The 19,351-nt window shown below is 42.7% G+C and overlaps 2 protein-coding genes across 4 annotated transcripts; one reads left to right on the forward strand and one right to left on the reverse strand.

The window, feature by feature from the left end:
* Positions 1–16: 16 nt before the first annotated feature.
* trim23 (tripartite motif containing 23) lies at positions 17–8,270 on the reverse strand. 2 transcript variants are annotated; one of them, XM_042705082.1, is made up of 11 exons: positions 7,920–8,270; positions 6,964–7,126; positions 6,719–6,840; positions 5,847–6,125; positions 5,099–5,281; positions 4,520–4,777; positions 4,254–4,388; positions 3,810–3,939; positions 3,156–3,266; positions 2,608–2,732; positions 17–2,368 (listed from the first exon to the last, which is right to left on the reverse strand). In XM_042705082.1, the coding sequence occupies exons 1-11, from the start codon at positions 8,007–8,009 to the stop codon at positions 2,189–2,191; spliced, it is 1,776 nt and encodes a 591-aa protein (XP_042561016.1). In that variant the 5' UTR covers positions 8,010–8,270; the 3' UTR covers positions 17–2,188. The 2 variants fall into 2 exon arrangements, with proteins under 2 accessions (XP_042561016.1, XP_042561017.1); XM_042705083.1 differs by having other exon boundaries at positions 4,520–4,735; positions 7,920–8,268.
* A 409-nt stretch (positions 8,271–8,679) lies between these two features.
* Positions 8,680–19,063, forward strand: trappc13 (trafficking protein particle complex subunit 13). 2 transcript variants are annotated; one of them, XM_042705084.1, is made up of 13 exons: positions 8,680–8,786; positions 10,754–10,822; positions 11,935–12,034; positions 12,135–12,219; positions 12,482–12,609; positions 12,961–13,033; positions 13,481–13,525; positions 14,023–14,040; positions 15,515–15,648; positions 17,316–17,514; positions 17,862–17,962; positions 18,232–18,379; positions 18,703–19,063. In XM_042705084.1, exons 1-13 carry the CDS (start codon positions 8,741–8,743, stop codon positions 18,808–18,810), a joined length of 1,254 nt encoding a protein of 417 aa, XP_042561018.1. In that variant the 5' UTR covers positions 8,680–8,740; the 3' UTR covers positions 18,811–19,063. The 2 variants fall into 2 exon arrangements, with proteins under 2 accessions (XP_042561018.1, XP_042561019.1); XM_042705085.1 differs by lacking the exon at positions 14,023–14,040.
* Positions 19,064–19,351: the final 288 nt, after the last annotated feature.

A 19,351-nucleotide genomic window follows, 5' to 3' on the forward strand; every position in this document is an offset into this window, starting at 1 on the left:
GAAAATCCAGAGTCAGTTAAATACGCCTCACCACCGTGAGCTAGTTTTTTAATAGCATTACACAACTTAGGAAGTCATACAAAATCCATCGGAGTTCACAGGTTAACAAATTGTGTTTGTGTGCTGTGCTTCATAAGTTCCCAGAACTCATGTGAGAAAAAGAAAGCAGATAGAGTCTTTCTGTGGGGTCTGGGCTGAGTTTCAAAGTCTAGTTTAACACATGCTCATGACCTACACATCGCCGCACAGCTGAGCGGTGGAATAAGAGCACAAGTCTCCTCACAGCAACACCTTTAAGAGCTGCAGCTGCACCACACACCCCACCATACCAACTACAGAGTGTGTTCTCAAAACGGACGAAACAAGCGCAAAGGACAAGTGTTCAACTTCCAGAAGAAGTTTGACCTTCTCCACATGGCAAAATTAACATACAGATTATTTTACCCCAGACCCTCAGTTACACCCCCCACCCCCTCAGTTACCCCCCACCCCCACAGCTGCATTCTTCACACCCATATGGTACCACCACAGTTTAGTACATACATAACAACATAAATAGCATTTTCAGTAACCTGCATCTTTGTAACAAACCCATTAATTCAACTAACACATTGCATGGGAATAGTAACCTGCACCTGTTAAAGGTGTACAACTTAAAATTCAATAATATTAAAAATGTTACAAAGGCATTAAATATGCAGTGTGTTATATGTAGTTATTCTCTGTTCATTGCTCAAACAGAGATTATGCTGCTGGTATGGCAATGAGAAGCTGACAGACACTACTCCAGCTTGTCTCTTTAAACCAGACACTTGAGGCACGAAGAAGCCGACAACTATCTGAAGACAACCATTTTGAAAAACAAGCCTTAAGAATTCACATTAATTCTAGGTCATTAATTGAAGACATAAGTAACACTTGTATAATTAATCCACCTTTGACGTCAATCTTTTGAATATGTTCCTGGTCACAGAAAGTGTAGAATTACAACCATTTGCCCAGTCTAAATTGCACACACACTACGTATTAGTTAAGTGTGCACAGCAGACCTTTCCACCTGTTGAAAGCTATTAATCTGGCACATCATATACTCGTCTTCAGCACAGCCATAACACTCTTTACAGATGCCAAAAGCTCACTGGCAAAGCTATGATAAAGGAACAAGAAACAAAGAGCTGGATTCTGGTCACTGAAATTACAGAGCGGAACTACAAGGTTCTGCTATACGTAGTAGAGACACCTGGTTATGCTGAAGTACACAGAACTGACATCAAGTGATAATTGGATGACCACAAAAGTGTATTTATGTAGTTTTCTGAAGGATTTGGGAGGGTTGCCAACTAAAATAAGACTAGCAGTAGCAGCATTTAGCCAAAGGTACTACTATACATGAGAATTAGTAACAATAAAACAGCCCAGGAGTTAGATCTCATGATGTTCACATTTTGAACAGGAAATATGAGGGATGTAAATAAGTACTCTATTCCATGTAGAAGGTTTGAAGGCAGAGCTAACAGGGTAGCTTTATGTGACACACTTTTAGCAACATCATGAGGAGTAAGCACTAGCGAAGCACAAAAAGTTCATTGGATCCAGTGGAGGGCGACGTGTTCTGGGCATGGAAGATTTGGCTGAGAAGAAACCATGATGACAGGCCATTTTGGTTCCTGTGTCCTCAGCCTTTCCCCCTGGCCTGGATCAGGTCAGTAGAGTTTGGTCTATGGGTCTGTAGATATCTAACTAGACATCCAAATCTACTCGTTAGGAGGATGCTCTACTGAATATGATGGCATGGATGCCTGCAAGACTGGTAGCATTAAAACTCCATCATTCAGCATATAGAGTTTCCCAGGAAGATCAGAGGAATGACATTGGATTGGCCAAACACACTCAGGAGGATGGATTTGGGGGTATAATTTAGTTTCATATGGTTTCTTGGGGTGGTGAGTAGTATTAGTGTGTGAATAAACGAAATGATGAGCATGATCAATGGGTTGACGGTCTTGTGATGTTTACAGAAGATGGTTGTGGCTATTGGGATTGTGTGTTAACAAGAAAAAGGGTGTAAAGGCTGGATGATTTCCCATGGTTATCAGCTGGATATCAGGATGAATGGAGGGGGGGGGGGGGGGGTGCCAGTCTGAAGTCAGTCACCAGAGAAAAGGGACCTCTGATGAAGGGGTGTATCTCAGGCCACGTCCAGCACGCCGGCAGCCACCAGCTGCCTAGAGAGCCAGTCGAGGCCCTCATGGAGCCCCACTCCGCTGCGAGCATCACAGCCCTGGATGTGCCAGCTCCGCCCACAGCACAGTTTATGCAAGCTCAGGAGCTCAGTCATCTCCTCCACGGACACGGCTCCCGCCACGTCCTAGCAAAAAAAAAAAAAAAAAAAAAGACATTTCAGGCTAACAAGAAAGTCAGATACAACAAGACTAAGAGAAATACATTAACATATGCTTCTAGGTGAAACATAATACTTGATTACACTTTCCAACTGCCATGAATGTATATTTAAGAAGTTCATTCATGACATATGCATTAGCAGACTGAAATGAATTAACTAGTACAGTAAGTAAGTAAGATGGACTGTTTTTGTCTTCCTCTCACCTGTTTGTTGGCAAAGATGAGCAGTAGTGCATCTCTCAGTTCCTTCTCTGTCAGCAGCTTGGCCAGCTCACTATGGGACTCCATCAGCCTGTCTCTGTGACAGCTGTCAATCACAAATACCACCGCTACAGGGACACACACACACACACACACACACACACACACATCAGGATAAGTCACCTGTCTCTATTCACATGCTATTTCCTGTTCAACAGTCATGCCTAGAGCAAATCCTTACAGCGATGTAGAGAAGGCCTCTTGTCACTTTTCATTTCTTACTGTACATTTCTGAAGTGGAGGAAACGCTGGTTCTTGCACTTCATGGTGGATCTCAGTGACTTGTTCCCATGGTAATGCTTGTGCACCTTACTCATACAGACAACTCATCTATTTCCCACATTGTAGCTACTGCAGAAAACAGCCCTGCTCCGTCTGCTCGACTATTTATAGTTCCCTATTCAACCATTTGCAGAACACGAGAGAGCCCCACTTATGGATGACAAAAGAAGATTGCAGTAGGAATAGAGAGAGAACGGGAAGGAGAGTACCTTGTGTGTTCAGATAGTAGTGTTTCCACAGGGGGCGAAGTTTGTGCTTCCCTCCTACATCCCAGATGGTGAACTTGAGGTTTTTGTACTCCACTGTTTCCACATTAAAACCTGTATGAAGGGGAGGCCAGAGCAAATCATATCAGGAAAAAAGCTGAAGCTGTAGGTCAGACAGAACACAAGTATGGTAGAATCTAGTTCCAGGACTAAAAGAGGTTTTTGGTTGAACGAAATGCAAGAAAAGATCTCAGGGTGTTTGGTTAGCCTCTGGATCACAGTAAGATTTTAATGCAGCCATACGCAGTACTGCAATTGTGTGATTTTGGCACCCCCTACAGCTTACTTGTGTCATGAGTCTGCTACTCTCACGCATGACAACTCTGGGGCATGTATTTGTGTTAGCATTCCACAAAACTATTCATCATGTGAGGACTTAACAGCCTACTTTGAGAACTCAGTGGCTGCATCAAAAGCAGTTTGTTTGTCACCAACTCCAGTTTCCTAGGGTACATTTGGGTTCGACCCAATTCACCCCCTTCTTTCAGTGCTTACTGAATTTGACAAAAAGTGTACTGGATCACAGACAAGGACGACACCTTAAAATGTGCTACGATAAATACAAAACTGCCAGGTTGATAAGACATTTTTGTTTACCTATGGTGGGAATGGGCTGCATGAACTCATCATGCTTCAGCTTGAAGAGGATGGTGGTCTTCCCAGCACCATCAAGACCCAGAGTCACCACACGAATCTCCATCTTTGGGCCGATGTGCACGCGGTTGTCCTAGAGGAGAGAAAGTCTTTTTTATGAGGACGCTTACCAGCATGCACGCTGTGGTCAACCTTGTTTTACCTTTTATGAGGGCGTATTTTTAAAATACAATCAATACAAACTGTTTACTCCCTGCAAGTCAAATGGCCAAAGATTTTGTGGAGCATTCATTGCCAGTGCTTCAGTAAGCAAATCTTGGAGGCTTTAAAACTATGTCTGCATATATTAACAATGTATGTATTGTTCGGAAAGAGGAGCTCTGATGTGTCCCATTCTCCAATTGTGGTATTCTCTAAAATTCTATCCTGGGCAGGATGCTGGTATACCTTAGTGAAGGTGACAGGGATGCCTGCGTCTAGCTGGACATGGTCGGCCAGCTCTGTGAACTGCTGCTGCTGTTTCTGTAAAGTCTCCAGGAGCCGATTTATTTCCTGCTTTGACAACACCACCCTGCAGTCATCCTAGAAGGAGACATAGTCAAGTATGAAAAAAAAAAGTGAGAGTTACTGAAGTGCCATCATACCTCTTGCATTATCCTTACCTATTATTCAAAAAAGTGTGAAGTGTGATAGTTACTAAAGTGCCATCATACCTGCTGCAGCGTTTTCTCACAGTGCAGGCATGCGGTGGACACCTGGGACAGGAGGATGGTCATGTCCTCCTGCTGTTGCCGGAGCCAGATGAGACGCTCGCGCACGTGGGCGTCCACCACACTCAGAGCCATCTCCTCCTGCCGGCACAGGGTCTCGTGCAGCTCGGCGAAGTACGCCCGCACACACGAGCGAGCGCTCTCAGCCGTGCCAGGAACCTGACAGGAAACCACCACACGAAGTGAGCGATGATGGCATAACTGCAAGACGCAACCCAACTAAATTAGCATCTTACAGGTTGAACATATCTGCATATACGTGTGTACACATGTATTTCATGTTTGTGGATGTGTGCATGTTTATTGCCATGTGAGAGGCTAGTTTTTTGATATGCAAGTTGTTTGCAGTCTGTGTATGCGTATCATTGCTAACTAAGTTCTATGTGTAGTGTGTTTTTACAGGTTCAATATGTTTTCTTTTTAGTGTTCTAAGTGGTGTGCGTTTGTGTGAATGAGTTAGCACTCACAGATGAAGTGTGTGTGTGTGTGTATGTTTATGTGAGTTTATGTGACAGGACTTACGTGTTCTGTGTGAGACAGGCCAATGCTGTCCTCGACCACCTGCTCGCCCCCTTCTATTTGCTGGACGATGCCTGCCAGTTTGCGGGAGTACTCAGCCACCTCCTCGGTGAAGGTGCGGATGCAGTGTGCCATGTCCAGGATGGACGCACGGATCTGGTTAGCCTCTGCCTCCAACACTGCATGCTAACCAAGAAAAAAACACCAAGATTAAAGGAGGGTTAACATAGACAACAGACAAGACCTCTTCTATCTCACTAAAACAGCACACACTATCCACTTTCTGCTGTCTCACAAACAACTTACTACATGACCACGGAACAGATATGTATTATACTTCCTGATTAGCTGAGACGTAATGGTTAATTTCAAATGTTTCTAACACTTAAGCTTCTGTTCAAGTATGATACAAATAATTTGAAAACAAATACATAAATTCAGTGACTCAGCCTTTTATTCTTCGTACATTGAACTGGTTCAAAACACTTCCCTCACACATGGTACAATGTTTTCTAGTTAAGTAGTCTAGATCTAGTTAACTTGTGAACATATTATCTGATATGGGAAAGCAAATGGCATGTAAAACATAACACATCAATCTCTGTATGCGCTAGACTAGTCTCCAAAGGACAATCTTGCAATCTCAAGCTCATAAAATAATTTCCAACCTAATGGACGCATTCAGCATTCATGTGAACCAGAGGACTCCCTACTGAGACAGAGCCACCCACACCCCTCATCTGGCCCGTACCTTATGTCCCTGGTGCTTGCCGTATTCCTTGCAGACACAGCACATGAGGGGGCCCGGCAGGCATGCATCCTCCAGGCAGACGAACTCGATGGCGTGCACCTGGTGATGCAGGCACAGCGTGCGCTCGTGGGGCTTGTCCTCCAGCGGCACGCGACGGTGCTTGGCCAGTGTGCGCGTGGAGTGCGTGAGCAGGGAGCACTCGGCACAGAGGTGCGTGGCACACACCGTGCAATACATGGACGCTGTGTGGCTCTCGTCCTCATCGCAGCGGATGATGCGCTTTAACAGAAGGGAAGGGGTTAGACATGTCTGGAGGGCATGTCTTGAGTCTGTCTTCTCAGGTCATGAGGCACTTAACATTCTCTAAATTTCTTACATTTTGGCCGGCAAAAAACGAAACAAGTGCAAAAAAGATTATCCGTCATAATGCAGGGCAATAGGAACAAACACGGGCATCATTGATGCAGATTTACAAGTGAAGTTTGACAAAAATAAACATGCTTCATCATTAAAGTGTTAGCAGAATAGTTTATCAGGTGGTGGATATGCAGTCACGATGTCTAAACCAAAGCGACTAGATTACACTAGTAACTAGACAAGACAACAGGAAGGCAGGGCTTTCAGCATTAGGAGCTTACATGGCAATTGATTATGTTATCATTCTAAGGTAATGGTTTTAAGAGAAAGCCATGTTGTTTTTGAGAAGGAAAAGAATAGGAAATAGGCTAGAAAGTGCTGTATGACAACAATGGGTATGTCTTGGATGAACCAATGGTCAGCCAACTCCAACCGCTACGTACGTAGAACAAATCCTATGAACAAATCCAAATCCTAAAACAGCCTTATCCACCTGGCAGTGTTCTGCTACCTACCTCCCCCATCTCAGTGAGAGCATCCTCAGCAATGCCTGACTGGTTTGAAGCTCCATTTTGTAACCTCTCCAAAAGCTCCAACAAAGCAAAATTCTTCTTCAGGCCCCACACACCTGAATCTCCTGATAAACAGCCAATAAAACAATAAATTCAGATCAGTATTAACACATATGTATAAATAATATTATGAATCCATATGACGAGTCCCTATTGACTTCAATGCTGTTCGTCTGGTGGAGACTCACCCAGCTCGGTGACCTGTCTGTCGAATGGGCAGCGCACTGCCCTGCCATGCAGCGGCAGCCGTGTCAGGCAATCATGGCAGACGGTGTGCCCGCAAAGCAGCAGCCGCGGGACCTTATCCCCCTGGAGCGAGAAAACGTCTTCACAGACTCCACACTCTAACACCTGTAGAAGGGAACACTTATGAGTCAATTTCGTATTTGATTATAAAAGATGCTTTATGCGATGCAGGATATGCTACATTAGTATGTAGACTATGTTGTTAAGCAACATAGTTTTAGCCAACACGCTTCCGCAAAACATAAATACCTGAACCGTTTCACTGGGTGTTAGGGACTAATAGTTATCGCATGCTTTCTTAACGTCAAGACTATGGTATGCGATTAGGCTGGTTAATGATACTAAGCTGAGCGTTCGTGGTGCAGAGCTGGTATGTGCGATTAATGAATTAGCTACTGTTACAGAAGTAGAGGACATCGAAGAAGAAATTAACGTTACATTAAATGTTTGCTCTAGGGCCATTTTTATCTTCACCTCGCCCAATGCTGACAGGCACCTACAGGTTGTTTGTCTCCTATGAGTTAGCTATCTAATTTAGCCCATCAGCCATAATAACAGTGGACAAGCTGGCATTAACTGTAGCAGGCTAGCTGTGTGCTAGCAAGCGGTCGCAAAGAGCAATGTTTCTAGGAAAGATTACAACATTGGGCGAAAGCACGTCTTTATTACCAAAAATACGTCATTGGGAAACAGAAAGACTTCAACTATTACAACTGCCTGATGTACTTGGTTATTTTCTAGCTGGCTAGCTACGGCAAATTGCTGCGTCCGAGGAGTTGCGCCTCAGCCACGGAGGCACATCCTGACGTTGACTAGCTAACACTATAGTGCTCGCAGTAAAGTAAATATAAAATACAAAAGCACAATTACTCTCGTTCCCAATCATAAAAGATCATACCTTTACCGTGTTCCCAGCAGTACCCCTGCCATAGCGGGTACCTGATTCCATTGCGGCCCCTTGCTTGTTTATACCCACAGCAGCGGCCATCCTTGGACTCAACCAACTACGACATCACACTCGCAAAAATGTAGCCAGTGAGGCTACAGTGGTCTATGATAGAGAAATTAAATTGGGTTGTACGCAGAGACTGATTTTGTAATGCCTTCCTGTGCATGTATATATCATGATTAACGTTTTACACATCATAAAATGCAACAACTCGTTGGGGTACGAGAGAAATTAAATAAAATAGTGTAACTTCGGTTTTACCCATAACAAACAATGGAACGCGCTGTCAGCTGTTTCCGGCAGTTTATGACCGATAAACGCAGTTACCTGTCAGAAGAGAATTTCATTCAGTTTTTATTCAGTGACAATTCTTCACGACACAACTTTACCAGAAACATGGATGTTTGGTATTGTTGTGCGACTTCATCCTATTTTATCATGACAGTCTGTTGGGTATGGGCCTAATTGCAATTGTATACAGAGAAAGATCCTACAATGCAGGATGGCCAATGCATCCTATAATGCAATAGATTAGATAAGGATAAATATCCAATTGACCCAAACCACAACTGTAGTGTATAGAGACTACATACAGTCATTTTTTGCAGCATCGATTCCATAGTTTTAACTTCCAATAACACACCACTGGAGGCAGTCTTTCATACCAAAAACACAAAAATATTTCCAAACGCGACATTCACACGTCTAGCTTGTCTCTCTCGTGTTGCCATAAGTCTGCTTGGCAGGCAGGTGAAAGGTCATACAAGAAAATGGAAGTAAATCAAGCTAAACAAGAGCATCTTTTGGCCTTAAAAGGTACTTCTCGATTTACCCTTGACATCCTGCACGATTTTTAAAACATTCTTTTTAGCTGCGCAGTTCTTTGTCCACCTGACAACAGCTTTCTGAACAGCCAAGGCTGGTGAAAATAAATAGGGTCCTAGCATGAATGCTAAGTAAACAGGGAGCATAGTAGAAGTGAGCTAAGCTGACGTTGGCAGAATTGAGTGTTGCCTCACTAAATTCATGTAATGCATTGTATTTGCGGTGGATTATGTTATGCGGTATGTGAATATTGTGCATAACACAACAACAAGGCCTCAAAGACGGTCATATAAATTATTTGATCCCTAGCTAACTGGCTGTCTACAGCTTCAATAAAACCTAATTAAAGTTGCTATCAATAGTAAACGTTAACTACATAGACGTCCCACTTATATAGTCTGTTTGCACCCCCTCTTGTGCGCAGTGAATGTCTTTTATTTTTGTCATGATAACGTTGACTTCTGTTGTAAAGATGCAGTGTCTGGATACCACTGAAGACGTAACGTAACTTGATCATCTTTCTCTCTTTTGTAAACTTTTAAAAGGTAAATTATTAAGTATGCGTAAATTATTTACAATATGGAAAAGTCTAGAAACGAGAAGTCCATTGTGGTGCGATGGCACAATGTACCACACAGCAAAGCTTGAGCTGCGATAGCTTAGAATTACATAAACTGGCATGTAGTCATTAAGATCAGCTGTGTTCATGGGTCTTGTCAACATGAGACGGTTGTTCTGAGGACATATCCACTCTGCAGAGCTCATGTGCTCGGCTGCGGCTAACCAAATCCCAAACTCGTACACTTACTAAAAATCATTGACATTTCTTAACACAAAATGGTGCTCCTGAGGTCTGAGGTTTGTAGCCTAAAGAAAGCCCGACTTCTTCTTTTATGGTGATGTGGAATTCTCATGAAAGCCAGGGACAGGCTATAATACCATACATGAGTAGTGGTCTAAACAGTCATGATTAAAATTAGCCTTGGTTTAAGCAGCATTGTGAATACTTTTGTGAATATATGATATTAATTGATGTAGCTGTTGACACTGACTTGGCTTTGTCTATAGCCTACAACTCCTGGCTGTCACTCAACAGCCAATGGGAGAAGAGACTTTTACAGCCTTCTCTGTAACACAGTCATTAGCTTAACACATGTGCATCATTAAACCAGAGAAGTGGCAAATCTACTTTTAGCTGATTTATATGGACTTTTCATAGTCAATTCTCATCTTAGTTTATAGGCCTAAAATGATTACGTTTTTCACATACATTGCAGCAATACTGTGAAAGTTTTTCCCCTCAAAGAACAATATGTTTTATTTAGCACAGTATATATTTTCAGTATGTCGTATTTTTCAATACACAATATTTTCTTATGGAAACGTGCATTGCGCAGCAACACTCTCAGATTCACCAGGGTCATTCGCCCAACTTTGTGCATAAACACATCAGGCTAGATGTAATAACTCACAAACTTAATTATCCCACTGGAACAGTCACTGCTCCCCAGCACAGCAACTCAATGTCTTGTAAAGAAGTAAATATAGAGTTGGCATTGCACATTAACTAGCTACTGATATAAGGCCTGAAGTGTGTATGTGATCTTACAAGATCAGCTGTCTTTCTCAGCTGCATGTGAAGATATTGGTTGCCTCCCTTCAGCTTTTGGGATGTGTTCACCTCCATACTAAAAGGAAATCATGTGTCTGATCTGCAGAGATTTGTATTGTATTGAATACTTTTCACTGCAGGGGAAACCACCCAGTAGTACTGGCCATGATCATGTGAATATATGCTGTATACGAATGCTCAACTGGGCATTAAAGGTGTACTGTGATGTTTTCCACTCACCATTTTTTTGCTACAAATATTGCCTCCACTTCCTCTTCCATGGCCTGTAAATGTTGATGATTTCTGTACTCATTCATTTTGTTTTTCTTTACTCGGTTGTTTACAGTCATGCGGCTTACAAAGCCCACCCTCTTCACAAACATGCCTGTGACATGTGAAGACAGAGATCTACCAGGTAGGAACCTTCTGCTTGCTATGACTGTAACCATTGTGAGCGTGAATGCGTGCGTGTGTGTATTAGCTTCCTAGTTTGGAGCTACATTCATCAATTGTAGATACAAAATAAAAGGTGGAAAAGGTATAACTCTATATTACTATAACTATCATTTTATTTTCATTTGAAATATTACAGAAATAATGCTCTGATATAAGTTGGCATTGCCTATAACCAGTAGTTTAATGGTCTAAATGCTGCATGGAATGTTTAGGCCAATGAGAATGCAATGAACCTTTCATACTTAAGCTCATATCAACAAAGAAAGAGGACTGGAGCGGTGCTTGACAGAGAAATGATAGATGGTCAAAGCCAGAAGCCTACGTTACATTATACATTAATTGCTGTATTAATATATTTTACATATATTTTATCTCTGTTCTAACTTGGAATCCCATTCATTACCAGATTTTCTCCAAAGTTCCCAGTATGACCCCCAGCGCTCAAATATAGTCCCCCCCCCCCCCCACTAATCTGACACAAATGTATACTGTTTGTTTTCTCCTAAGAGTCCAGCTCTGTGAAATTCAATCGCTGGCCGACAGCCGGTTTGCTTGGACCCCCATGAATCACTGTGACACTTCTATGTAGCTCCGCTATTTATATGAGTGGAGAAGCACTCAGTGATTCCTTTCCACTGTAAATCACTGGGAATGAGGCAGGTATTACAAAGAGCAGAGATCAGAGTCATGGAACATGCATTCATTTGACACCAGATCACTGTGTATACAGTCTTTTTCCACCCAGTGGTTCAATGAGACTTCGTTTTTGATGGTTAGTAAGATTAGAGGATGAAAGTAAATGCTACAAGGTGTTAGATCTGTCCTTGAGTTTGTGCTTTGCCAGTATACCACCTTCTGCTTTGCTATGACTGTAACCATTGTGAGTGGGTACGTCTGTATTTGATGCAGGTATCATTGCCTCTGTGTATCAAATTTGAAGCGTGTGCGTTCATACAGTTTTAACACTGACCAGCCTCTGTGTTCTACGGCTGTCGCTTCTGTCTGTACAAGTGTCACAGCTGTTACTAGTGAGAAGTAGAAAGTGACCTGTGTGTGTGTATGTGTTCACAGGGGATTTGTTTAGTCAACTCATGAAGAATGATCCTTCGATTATCAAAGGAGCAGAGATGCTGATGCTGGGCGAAATGTTGACACTCCCTCAAAATTTTGGGTAAAAAAATTAATTACGCATTCACTTTTAAATAATTTCTGGAAAGATAAAACCTCTCTGCACAATAAACCCTGAGCAACTTGTATTTATTTTCCCATAGAAATATTTTCTTGGGCGAGACCTTCTCCAGCTATATTAGTGTACACAATGACAGCAGCCAGGTGGTCAAAGACATTCTGGTGAAGGTAAGGAGCTGTATGGGTGAACAAGTCTCACTCTGAACAGGTGCATCATAGGTAGGGCCTCTGTTTCCTCTCAGTTGCACTACTAACCGTTTAGTCAGAGAGGACTGAAGGCAAAAATCTTTGCTTTGGCAAAGTGAAATTAATGAAATAAAACATATCCAGAACTACACATTCTTTGTAATTGCCATTGCAGAATACATAAAAGTCTTAAATGGTGAATAGCCATTTAATGACTTCCTGTTTCCTGTCTTCCGCCTCCCAGGCTGATCTGCAGACCAGCTCCCAGAGACTCAACCTGTCTGCGTCCAGCGCGGCCGTCTCAGAGCTTCAGCCCGACTCCTGCATAGACGATGTTATCCACCATGAGGTCAAGGAGATCGGCACTCACATGTAAGCCTCTGAACCATCGGTGTTGTAGGGTTGAGAGAGGCTCCCTCCATCTTTAGTCATCAAATGTGGCTACGGATGGTCTCTTAGCCGAAACATCATTTTGAAGTTTAATGAAGGGAAATAAGTATATTATTAGGGAAATAAGTATATTATGTTTAGTGAGGGCATGAGGGATACGAGTATATTGTGATACGACATAATCATAACATGAAAGACTAGCTTGCTGATGGCCTTGTCATGTGAATCATATCTTAATGTTAAGTGACAATCGAACAAAATATGGCACATCATTAAAATGTAAACAGTTGCCTTTTCCTTGTTAATCTTTGTCATTATCACCCTCCTCACCAGATTGGTTTGTGCTGTCAGTTACACCACCCAGTCGGGGGAGAAGATGTACTTTAGGAAGTTCTTCAAATTCCAGGTGAGCCAAAGCGCCCCCTCTGCCGAAGCTGGGGCATTTTTCTTGCCCCCCCCCCCCCACCCCCACCCCCCTTCCAGTGGGTTATTCTGGTCTCTTTTAATTAAAAGACCCTTCAGTGCAGAGGGCAGTTAGCACCAGGGCTTCACTTTGGCATAAGGGAATGACATCGCAGGGGCAGTCCTCCTCCACATCCAAACAGAAGCAGTGGACTTAATCACTCAGGGGAGGTTTCAGGGAGAAGAGACTCCCGTCTGAAGATAGACTTTCGGGTTTGATGTCTGTCTGTCTGTCAGACAGGAAACCTTGAGGTTGTGTGGTGTTGCTTAGTGGGTTTCCTCTGTAGTACGTAAACAAATGTTGAGTCTATTAAGTATTGAACCCGGTGGGGTCGGGATGGATGAGGAGGCTGATAAAAATACCTTCATCCTGAACTCTTTGGTCGACCAGGTTCTGAAGCCACTGGATGTCAAGACCAAGTTCTACAATGCAGAGGTGAGTCTCTTTTTCAGCTTCTTTGAGGTCTGCACCACCCCAAGTCAGAGAGCATGCCAGGATTTGGTATGAGATGAGTGACAGAGACCAAATAAGTGTTTTCACTCTCAGATCTTTAAAAGAAATTATAGCAGTGGTTGTATTATTTATATTTCAGAATTGTCCCAAATAGATTACTCCCACTGAATCTGACTTGGACATACATGTTTTATGGCTGCCATGCTTGTTGTTAGTAATGAGGCATGCTGTAGAGAACTATCTGTGTCACTCCATCTGATATGCATTGGTAGCATTTCCATCATCACAAAGTAGGTTAGGTTTCATTTGTTCCTTCCCCTTCATTGATTTCAAGTTTGTAAAAGCATAGTTTTATGCCCGCTAGTGTTTTAATTGTGTCATTTGCTTGGTGAAAATGCATTGTCATGTATTACTGTTTCATGCATGTAACCCCCATTTATTTTTTTAATGGCTCTTGTGTTTTTTATTTTCTCCATTAGAGTGACCTCAGTTCAGTGGTAATTGTTTTTTCCCTTCTCATTTCTAAAGCCCTGCCTGCCATATCATTTGTTGCAGAAGCTCTCTTTCTTTCCCCTTCATTCCATCTTTCTGTCTCTGTCTCTCTCTCCTTTTTCTGTCTTTCTCTCTCTTGCTTTCTTTCTCTCTCTAATTGGAGCCAATGAAACAAAAAAAGGAAAACACTAAAAGAGCATTTTGGCTTCCTCAATAAGTGCACGGCGAAAGGCATCTATTACGTTTACCCACAAGACATGCACCCAATCACACTCAGCCCAGGTTCACACACACACACACACACACACACACACACACACACACACGCACGCAAACACATACACAAACACACACACACACACACACGCAAACACACACACACATACACACACACACACGCAAACACACACACACACACACACACAGATTGGCAGACACAGTCGAGCTGATCCATATGCTCTCTTTAGTGTTTTTCCCCACTGCTTCTTGTCCTCCATGCAGAGCTTGTGCCCTCTCACTGACTCACTGCACACGAAGTGAATCTGGAAGTGTGGTGTGAGGATCATTAATCAAATACCTATTTAAATCTGCTTCAGTTGGAGGAAATCAGGGATGGTGGGGCGCTGCCTGGCTTCTGATTTAAATGTTGTCTGATCAGATTAACAAGAAGATGTCTATGGTGATTTCATTGATTTGGGGTTTTTTTTTTACTCGCATAATATATTGATTATACATTCATGCTGATTTTATTTCACAAGTCATGTTTTCATGGATGAAAATGGACATATGCTTCCTTTAGTCTATAAAAACTGTCACCAGTTTTGAATTGATTGGTGGCTTGGTAAGTCATACCCCAGGAGTGATGGGAGTGAATGGTGAAGGACTGTCAGCTCTGCCTGTTGATTCTGGAATGGCGTGCTGAGCCTCTGAAACGCTGGCATGAACTAATCCCTGCTGCCGACCGTGTTCTATGCTGCACTAATCCCAACCTGTCAGACCCTGGCCAGCACCAGATTAATTTGGCACACAATGGATTGGCACTTTCCAACTTTATTTAGGCCTATTTGTAGACTAGCTAGTTCAATATGGTCTGCATTCAGAGTTGTGTTATGACACAGCTGCTATGAATTGTCTCCAGGTATTCTAGCATGCAATAGATTTATACATTATTAAAATAGAATCAAAGCTCCTTTTGGATAATTAATATGAATATGAATGAGTAGGTCATGTTAAAAAATCTATTTTGGGTTGATTATTAGAATATGACAACGGTTCCAAGATAGTAACGAGTATATTTCTGTGCTATGTACTGATAGATTATAAATTGTATATAATTTAGAGTATTATATAAGTGTAAGTTCAAAGTAGTGCAAAATACAAAGACCAATCCCAGAGGCTAAATGGAGTCAGGTGCTGCCCAGTGGTCACTTACTGGTGGCCATACTGCACCGTTCTGAGGATATGACCTTTGACCCTTAGACAGATGAGGTGTTTCTGGAGGCTCAGATCCAGAACATCACCACGTCACCCATGTTCATGGAGAAGGTGTCTCTGGAGCCGTCCATGATGTATTGTGTCAGCGAGCTCAACAGCGTGGCCGCAGGGGATGATGGGTAAGACAGAGAGTATCACACACACACACACACACACACACACACACACACACACACACACCCTACTCCACTGAACTTCCCGTTGGCCTCAGGGTGCAGAAACCAGTACACACAAAAACTAAATATATAAAAATAAATATATATATATAAATATATAAAATGAATATTAACTGTGTAGATATATGAAATACCATTAAGCCTACCTCCATATACAGTGGGGAAAATAAGTATTTGAACCCCTGCCGATTTCGCAAGTTTGGCCACTTGCATAGAAATGTGTGATCTATAATTGTAATAGTAGGTGTATTTTAACAGTGAGAAACAGAATATCAACAAAGAAATCCAGAAAACTGCATTTTATAACATTTATGACTGAATTTGCATTTGATGCAGAAAATAAGTATTTGAACCCCTAGCAAAACATGACTTAGTACTTGGTGGAATAACCCTTGTTGGCAAGCACAGACGTCAGACTTGGTCACCAGGTTTACACACATCTCAGGAGGGATTTTGGTCCACTCCTCTTTGCAGATCCTCTCCAAATCCTTAAGGTTGCGTTTTCAATGGGAGGGAATGAGGGAATGAGGTTTAAACCCAATATTCCACGTTACATGGCCACATCTATAGTCCCGTCGATGCAGTGGAGTCGTCCTGTACCCTTGGCAGAGAAACAGCCCCAAAGCATAATGTTTCCACCTCCATGCTTGACGGTGGGGATGGTGTTCATATTCAGCCTTCTTCCCCCTCCAAACGCGGCAAGTCGAGTTGATGCCAAAGAGCTTGATTTTGGTCTCATCTGACCACATCCTGTCTCCCAATCCTCCTTAGAATCATTCATTGGCAAACTTCAGACGGCCCTGTACATGTGCTTCCTTGAGCAGGGTGACCTTGCGAGTGCTGTAGTACTTCAAACCATTACGGCGTAGTGTGTTACCAATGGTTTTCTTGGTGACTGTGGTCCCAGCTGCCTTGAGATCATTCACAAGCTCCCCCTGTGTAGTTCTGGGGTTATTCTGCACCTTTCGCATGATCACCGATACCGCACGAGGGGATATCTTGCATGGAGCCCCAGACCTAGAGCGATTGACAGTTGTTTGGTGTTGCTTCCATTTACGAATAATCGCACCAATAGTTGTCTGCTTCTAACCAAGCTGCTTGCCGATGGTTTTGTAACCCATTCCAGCCTTGTGCAGGTCTAAAATCTTATCTCTGATGTCCTTGGTCAACTCTTTGGTCTTGCCCATGGTGGTGAGGTTGAAGGTGTGAAGTATGATTCTTTGGACAGGTTTCTTTTCTAAACGTCACCAGTTGAGATCAGGTGTACCTTGTTAGGCCTAATGAGGACTAATCTGTGTGCTTCTTGGGCACATAACTGGTCATTGGGAGCCAGAATTCTTGCTGTTTGCTTGGGGGTTCAAATACTTATTTTCTGCATCAAATACAAATAAAGTCATAAATGTTATAAAATGCAGTTTTCTGGATTTGTTTGTTGATATTCTATTTCTCACTGTTAAAATACACCTACCATTACAATTATAGATCACACATTTCTTTGCAAGTGGCCAAACTTGCCAAATCGGCAGGGGTTCAAATACTTATTTTCCCCACTATATAATAACTTTGTGCCTTTCACGATGATCCTCTGTTTGCCTCTCCCTGCCCTACAGAGAGTCCACCTTCGGTAAGATGTCCTACCTGCAGCCCATGGACACGCGACAGTACCTCTACTGCCTCAAGCCCAAGCCTGAGTTCGCTGAGAAGGCAGGGGTCATAAAGGGAGTGACGGTCATTGGCAAACTGGACATTGTGTGGAAGACCAACCTCGGAGAGAGAGGGCGCCTGCAGACCAGCCAGCTCCAGAGGATGGTAGGAACACAGCAGACAGTGGATAATTACACAGGAAGTGACCGATACTGAGAGAGCATTGACTTGAAACAATGTTGTATACAGTGAATATGTGAAAGTAGGAAATTGTGAATGGAATTTCCCCTGTAATTACATTGTGAAGCCAGTAACAATAGGTAATTAACCTAATTGCTAAGGTCTCCTGTATTGATTCATATGAAAGCTACAATGATTCAAAATGTCATTATACAATAGTGTGCAAATAAAGGTGGTAAGCTCAATACTTGGCACAGGTTTATGTCTGTGTTACCATTGGTTTTGGGATGTCAAAACACATGCTCATGCTTCTCTGCGTTGTGTCTCTGCAGGCCCCAGGGTACGGAGATGTGCGGCTCTCCCTGGAGTACATCCAAGACACAGTCAACATAGAGGAGCCCTTTGATATCACCTGTAAAATCACTAACTGCAGGTGTGAAGCAGAGCTATTGTTTTACTCTTCAGTTTGCAGTCACTGAAACGTTCAGCTCGTGTGAGCAAGGCAAACACCTACTTTAGTCACATGTAACTACTGATGTCTGCTCTACTCGGTTTTCAGCATAGGTGTTCACCTGTTTTCTTTCTTTGTGTGTGTGTGTGTGTGTGTGTGTGTGTGTGTGTGTGTGTGTGTGTGTGTGTGTGTGTGTGTGTGTGTGTGTGTGTGTGTGTGTGTGTGTGTGTGTGTGTTTTTTTTCTATGCAGCGAGAGGACAATGGACCTGGTACTGGAGATGTGCAACAGCAGATCCATCCACTGGTGCGGTGTGTCGGGCAGACAGCTGGGGAAGCTGGGTCCTAGTGCCTCCCTCTCTATCCCCCTCCGATTGCTGGCCTCAGTGCAGGGATTACAGGTAAAGGATTTATTCCTCAGCTCATTCCACACCTCAGCTCACAGTTAAAATGCCTTCACAGAAAACTACCTCAGCTAGAAACACAGAGTATAGCATAACAGTCTTTTTTCATATTCATATGGGAATAATTTAGCTCCTGTGATTTGTCCTGCGGATTGTCATCACTAAGACTACTGCGTGTAAAATGTGGTTCACAATTAGAGTTTGGGCGTGTAACTCAGAGATAATCAAGGCGAGTTAGTTTGAGGATGATTTGTGTGTCTATGTTATACTTCGAAGTGTTGAGTTGTGATGATGAGTGTGTGTGTGTCCAAATATTTCAGAGTGTATCTGGCCTGAGGCTAACAGACACATTCCTGAAAAGGACCTACGAGTATGATGACATCGCCCAGGTGTGTGTAGTGTGTCCCTTCTGGAGCCCAGAGACTTAGACCTGCACCCCTCAACACCACCCTGCACATCTCCGAGGACCAACTGTGCTCTTCTCTTCAGACTCTTTCTCTCTCTCTCTCTCTCTCTCTCTCTCTCTCTTTATTTCTCTCTCTATAACTCCCATCTGTTCTTTTATTTTGTCATCTGTCTCCAGCTCTGCACTTCCTATCTTCTTTTACGTGTTTTAAATATTGTTTTAAAAATACTTATCATGTTTTAAATGTCTATATGTGAATAAAATGATCAAATTAAGTTCAGATGTTTGGATTAAGTGAATTGTCATAAAAACGAACTACTCTTGAATAAATAATGTTGTTGAGGTTTTTTATCTGTGAGGTGAGGCTTTAAGAGTTCCTATCACTAATGTGAAGGTTGGCAACTTAGATAGTAGCCTCCGCCATCGGTGTATGAATAGGTAGATGTCTGAGGCATTAATGTGTAAAGCGCTTTGAGTGCTCTATGAGTAGAAAAGCGCTATATAAATGCAGTCCATTTACTAATTACCACAATTAGGCCTATCATTCAATTTCTTTTAGGTTT

The sequence above is a fragment of the Clupea harengus genome, unplaced genomic scaffold (assembly GCF_900700415.2).
Source record: "Clupea harengus unplaced genomic scaffold, Ch_v2.0.2, whole genome shotgun sequence".
Classification (NCBI taxonomy): domain Eukaryota; kingdom Metazoa; phylum Chordata; class Actinopteri; order Clupeiformes; family Clupeidae; genus Clupea; species Clupea harengus.

Bases quoted from the DNA above. Each gene is read 5' to 3' on its own strand.
- trim23 (XM_042705082.1), bottom strand. From the start codon at position 8,009: ATGGCCGCTGCTGTGGGTATAAACAAGCAAGGGGCCGCAATGGAATCA. The intron at 6,126-6,718 runs GTAGGTAGCAGA...CTTCTGTTAAAG, and splicing joins CTCTCACTGAGATGGGGGAG to CGCATCATCCGCTGCGATGA. The intron at 2,733-3,155 runs GTACTCTCCTTC...GTGTCCCTGTAG, and splicing joins CTACTATCTGAACACACAAG to CGGTGGTATTTGTGATTGAC.
- trappc13 (XM_042705084.1), top strand. From the start codon at position 8,741: ATGGAAGTAAATCAAGCTAAACAAGAGCATCTTTTGGCCTTAAAAG. The intron at 17,515-17,861 runs GTAGGAACACAG...GTGTCTCTGCAG, and splicing joins CCAGCCAGCTCCAGAGGATG to GCCCCAGGGTACGGAGATGT. The intron at 18,380-18,702 runs GTAAAGGATTTA...CAAATATTTCAG, and splicing joins CCTCAGTGCAGGGATTACAG to AGTGTATCTGGCCTGAGGCT.